This window comes from Populus euphratica, unplaced genomic scaffold (genome assembly GCF_000495115.2).
Source record: "Populus euphratica unplaced genomic scaffold, PopEup_1.0 scaffold2372.1, whole genome shotgun sequence".
Lineage (NCBI taxonomy): Eukaryota > Viridiplantae > Streptophyta > Magnoliopsida > Malpighiales > Salicaceae > Populus > Populus euphratica.
Window position 1 is genome coordinate 13,919 of NW_011502197.1, and position 5,174 is coordinate 19,092.

Consider the following 5,174-nt stretch of genomic DNA (forward strand, 5'->3'; position numbering starts at 1 on the left):
AGGGTGGTTTTTTTTTTTTTTTTTTTTGTTTAAATAGTGATTTTAAAGATATTTATTTTATTTTTTGTTTTAAATAAGTAGTTCAGGTTGCTGCTAAGAGTGAAGAGTGTGTTTGTTTTTTTTTTTTTTTGTTTAAATAGTGATTTTAAAGATATTTATTTTATTTTTTGTTTTAAATTATTAATTTTTTAATAATTTTGTATTGGTTTTTATACTGTGATGTTAAATAATTTTTTAAAAATAAAAATACTATAAAAACACTTTTTAGTAGAATTTAATTGGATCAAAGTTAATTTTTTTAAATTTTTTTTGACCAAAATCAATTATGGATAAACAAGTTAACCACATGATTAAGGTAATTTGTGTTGTGTTTAGTATTGTGGTAAGAATTATGGTTTAAAATGTTTTTTATTTGGAAATATATTAAAATAATATTTTTTATTTTTTAAAAAATATTTTTAATATTAGGGTATCAAAATAATTTGAAAAAATTAAAAAAATAATTTTAAAATTAGAAAAAAAAACACATTTTACACCTATTTCCCGAACAAACTCTAAAATCTCCATACGAAGTGACACTGTAACAACCCAATCAAGATTTAAGAACATGGTTTGTGGTGTCGATTTGTTCATTGCCAAGTCCAGCCCATCAACCACAGCCCATTTTAGAATCTCAAGTCGTCGCACCGGTCCTTTATCCTTATTGGCCCAATCCATTGGCAAGCTCCCTTATCTCATCTCTCTTCCTCTGTCCTCTCATGGCGATCATGGAGTCTCTTTCCATTTTACTATCTTCTTCTCCACCCATCCAAAACAACCCTAAAACCCTAAAACCTGCTACCACCTCCAAATCCAATTCTCATCTAAGCAAATTCACTTTTGCTAAAGAACCTTCTCTTCAAAATCCTCTCTCACTTGTGTCAAATAAGACCACTTTCTCTTTCACTACCATTCAGCTCTTCACTTCTCTTCCTTGCCTAGCTTCTGAAGCTCTCACCTCCCAAACTGAGCAAGTCTCAGACAAAATAAACTTGGAATCAATCTTGGTCTCCATTGATGACTTCTTCAACAAAAACCCATTTTTTGTTGCTGGCTGTACATTCATTTGGCTTGTTGTTATACCTCTTACTAAAGAGTACTTGAGAAAGTACAAGTTTGTCTCTGCCATTGATGCATTTAGGAAACTACGGGATAACCCGGATGCTCAGCTTTTGGATATTCGGGACAGGAGGAGCGTGGTTGCGCTGGGGTCTCCCAATTTGAAGATGTTCAATAAGAGTGTGGTTCAGGTTGAGTTCTCTGAGGGAGATGAAGGCGGCTTTGTGAAGAATGTTTTGAAGAATTTTCAAGACCCAGCAAATACCATCTTGTGTATTTTGGACAAGTAAGTGCTATAATCAATGCTATAGTAGTTCTTTAACTTGAACTTGAATATTGCTGCTTTATGTAGATACAATGGCAAGATGGGTGCAGCATTAAATTCTGCTTTGCGTCTTTATTATTCTACTCTTCTGAATGTCGACTGAAATATAGAGTTAAGCACTGGAGTTTCTAATTTAGTCTCTTTTTACTTTTGCATAAAGCATGTCTTTAATGTGTCATTTGTTTCCGCTTCTTGCGTGGAAGGTAGTTTTGATGGTGATTCAATGAGAGTGGCTGAGTTGCTGTTCAAGAACGGATTCAAAGAGGCTTATGCTATCAGGGGCGGTGTCAGGGGCAAAAAGGGCTGGTTGGTATGGTTCTTTTGTTATTTTTTCCTCTAATATTTTCTTATATTTTAGCTTTGAATGCTTACATCATATTTTCTGCACTTAGAGCTCTGTTTTTATTTATATATGTATAATTTTATATTTGTTATCTTTTAACCCGTAATTATAGATTTCTTGTAGCCTATGAAACATTCATTACCTAGGATTAACATTGGGGTTACTGTATCTTTATCTCCCTACAATTGGAGAGACTGGCTTGGATTACATGCATCTGCATGGCATTTACAAGCTTTCAGCTCTTCGAGACAGCACTTGGAAAATACCTAAGATACAAGAGTTTTTTGCTTATTGAGTTTATTGCATCAATTTCCAGCCAATTCATAATAGTAGTCTGTGAGCATGAAAAGGAAACAATTGTTATTTTGCTGAAGATTTATTGTCCGGACAGCAATTAGGTTTTTTGAATTTTACATATTATTGTTGGAATCCTACTTGGAAATCTAGAGAACCACATAAAAGGTTGCCTCTGTGTGGTGAACAAAAGAGGGTTGACACTTGACACAGAGCAATTTTATCACTTGGTATATAGGTTTGACAAACCTGTCCTTTGATGAAATTTTTCTGGCAAACCTGATACTTGCTTCCAGTTTATTGTTTCCCTAAGAGTGAAGCCTTAAGGATTTCTCATTTAATTTAGTGCACAAAGGCATATGGTGTGTGTATTAAGGCCTTCCTTTTCTTTGCATGAGTACGTCCGAATGTTTGTTCTGCGCATCTATTTCTTTAGTAGTCCTTATTTATGTGGAAGAAGATGAAGAGAAGGATGAAGAAATCTGCCTTTGGAAATTGCTTGTTCTTCTATTCATAGATTTGTGTTGGTTTATATAGGAAATACAGGAAACCCTTTTGCCACCTTCTGTGCATATGAAGCCTAAGAAAAAGAAAAAGAAGGCTAAAGTTTCACAACTTGGAGTGAATGGAGGAGTTGCTCATAAAAATGATGGTGAGGATGGGATACCCTCTTCTATTAGTTTCCCTCTGGAAGCAAGCCAAAGTGTGGACAACGGGCATGTAAATAAGCCCATGACATCCACTCATGTGGAAATCGATTTCAGATCTCCTTACCCTAATGTAAGACACCCTCCCTCCCTCTCCCACACGCACACACGTGCAAACACACATGGAAATTGATTTCAGGTTATCTAACCCTGATGTATGACTGCATAAGAACATGAGATGAGCATCACAGCCCTGTTTAAAGTGAAAAATTAGCATCCGTCAACCATGTTTTGGAGCCAGTGGTTTGTAAGCATAAATGGTGATGTTCTAGCTGGAGTACTGACTTGATACATTACATGGTATGACTGTAGTTGGAGTGAGAATTGGAGAAAAATAACAAAATTTTATCAGAATTTGGCCTTGAAAATAAAATAAAATAAAAAAGTAAAGGAGGAAGCATCTGATATTCCTGTTGCCAATTTTCACACTAGTTCCGATATCCAAACAGGCCTAATACAAATATGATGTTACAAAATAGCAGGGAATTCAAATGTCTGAATAGGGTGTTCTTTTTTATGGTTCTAAATGAGTAACACTTAAGGCAAATGTAGTATACTAGTAAAACAGCAAGTCAGCAACCCACGTCCCAATCCAGTTTGATCACATTTTGAACCTCGTAAAGTGTATTTAAATCTCATGAATTCTGATGTGGTGCCCGTATCCACAGTGACACAGTTGTCAATTATCCTTTCAAAAAGGGCGAAAGAAACAGGTGGAGAATGCCTGCAAATGTTGCCAAGAAGCAATATAACCATCAGGCAACTGCTTTTGCGTTTAGAAAGCATGATGAGCCACAGAGACCATCCAGCAGCATGTTTATGACGACTGCAAAGTGTATAGATGTGCCACTCTTTCTAGTGATCACTAATGTTTCTTTTTAATTTTTTTATGCAGTACCCAGATTTGAAACCTCCATCTTCCCCAACGCCGTCAAAGTCATGAGATTGATGCAGCAGTACCCAGATTTGAAACCTCCATCTTCCCCAATGCTGTCAAAGTCATGAGATTGATGCAGCAAGTTCGTTGCTTTGAACTGCATCCTCCTTTTAGGCTGGAACTGATTTTAGATCTATGAGGGCAGCTCTTTGTTTCTGGTATTGTTACCAATGCATTTTTTTGTTTTTTTGAGTTAGTCCTCGAATGAGTATGGCAGCCAACCTCCGATAAAAGCTAAGGGATCACAACTTCGATATGTGCTAGGATCGCTTCACCACCCTTGTTGGTGCAGCTGTCTCCGTGGCCACCACCCTCCTTCCTATCATGGTAAAAGAGTAGTTTATGGATTTAAATTAAAAAATATAAAATGTAGATATTAAATTCAATTTAACCCAAAGTTCAGTGTAGGTTTTTTGTCATTTATCCTTCACCAACATATTTATGTGATGTTTGGTAGTAAAAGGAGGGATGGTGGAGATACGAATGCAAATTTTATTTTCATTTTCATTTTATAGTTATTTCTTGAAATGAATGAAATAGAAATGAAAATGAAGAGTGAGAATGTGATCGAAAATTAAACGTTAATTCCATTTAGATGGAGAGATGAGAATAAAAATAAAGAAGGAAAATGTTTTCTTAAAAAAATAATATATTATTTTTATTTATTGTGTATCAAAAACTTCTATCACCATCACCAATCAATCACTAACATCATCATTGTTGGTGGCCATGAATTTTTTATTATTCCATATATACTTTTTAATTGTAAATTATAATGTTCATTTTATCTATGCTTTCTTTATCCATAATTTTTTATTGGAAAAAAACAAGACACAAAAATGTGAAAAAATAAAAAATTAAATAATTTCTTTCTTTTTTTTAATAAAAATCAATCAATTAGATTCTATTTTCCCGTAAAACATTAATTAATTTCCAAAGTTCTTTCTCATAAAATTGATGTGATAGGCCAAACTATATATAAAAAAACATAAAACCCTCGGGTCTTTATATATATATATATATATATATATATATATATGTATGTATGTATGTATGTATGTATGTTAGATTTTTTACTATAGTCATAGACATGGTATACTATGCATTGTTATATTAAAATTACTTATTTACTCTTGAATGGAGAGTGAAAAAAGCCTTAAAAGGTGATGATATTTTTATTATTTTTTATTAACCTATTAATCATTAAAAAATTATTTAGATGTGCTTAGATTTTTTTTAATTGTAAAAATACTCATTTACTCTTTTACTCTTGGAGTTAACAAAACTCAGAGCTATTAACTAGTATTTTTTTTATTTTTTATAAATTTTTAAACAATAAAAATATATTTTTTACCTTCAAGTTCAAAATATTGTTGTGCTTTTGACCAAGAGTTTTCTTGATTTTTTCATTATTTATGTATATTTAAATATGATTTTGACATTAGAAAAGATAAAAAATCAAGTATATAT

The 5,174-nt window shown here is 32.9% G+C and overlaps 1 protein-coding gene across 2 annotated transcripts; it reads left to right on the forward strand.

The window, feature by feature from the left end:
* Window positions 1-712: 712 nt before the first annotated feature.
* Window positions 713-3,888, forward strand: LOC105118948 (rhodanese-like domain-containing protein 4A, chloroplastic). Of its 2 annotated transcripts, XM_011017008.1 has the most exons (5): window positions 713-1,384; window positions 1,631-1,733; window positions 2,598-2,840; window positions 3,663-3,703; window positions 3,766-3,888. In XM_011017008.1, exons 1-5 carry the CDS (start codon window positions 759-761, stop codon window positions 3,770-3,772), a joined length of 1,020 nt encoding a protein of 339 aa, XP_011015310.1. In that variant the 5' UTR covers window positions 713-758; the 3' UTR covers window positions 3,773-3,888. The 2 variants fall into 2 exon arrangements, with proteins under 2 accessions (XP_011015310.1, XP_011015311.1); XM_011017009.1 differs by lacking the exon at window positions 3,663-3,703 and having other exon boundaries at window positions 3,725-3,844.
* The last annotated feature ends 1,286 nt before the right edge of the window (window positions 3,889-5,174 follow it).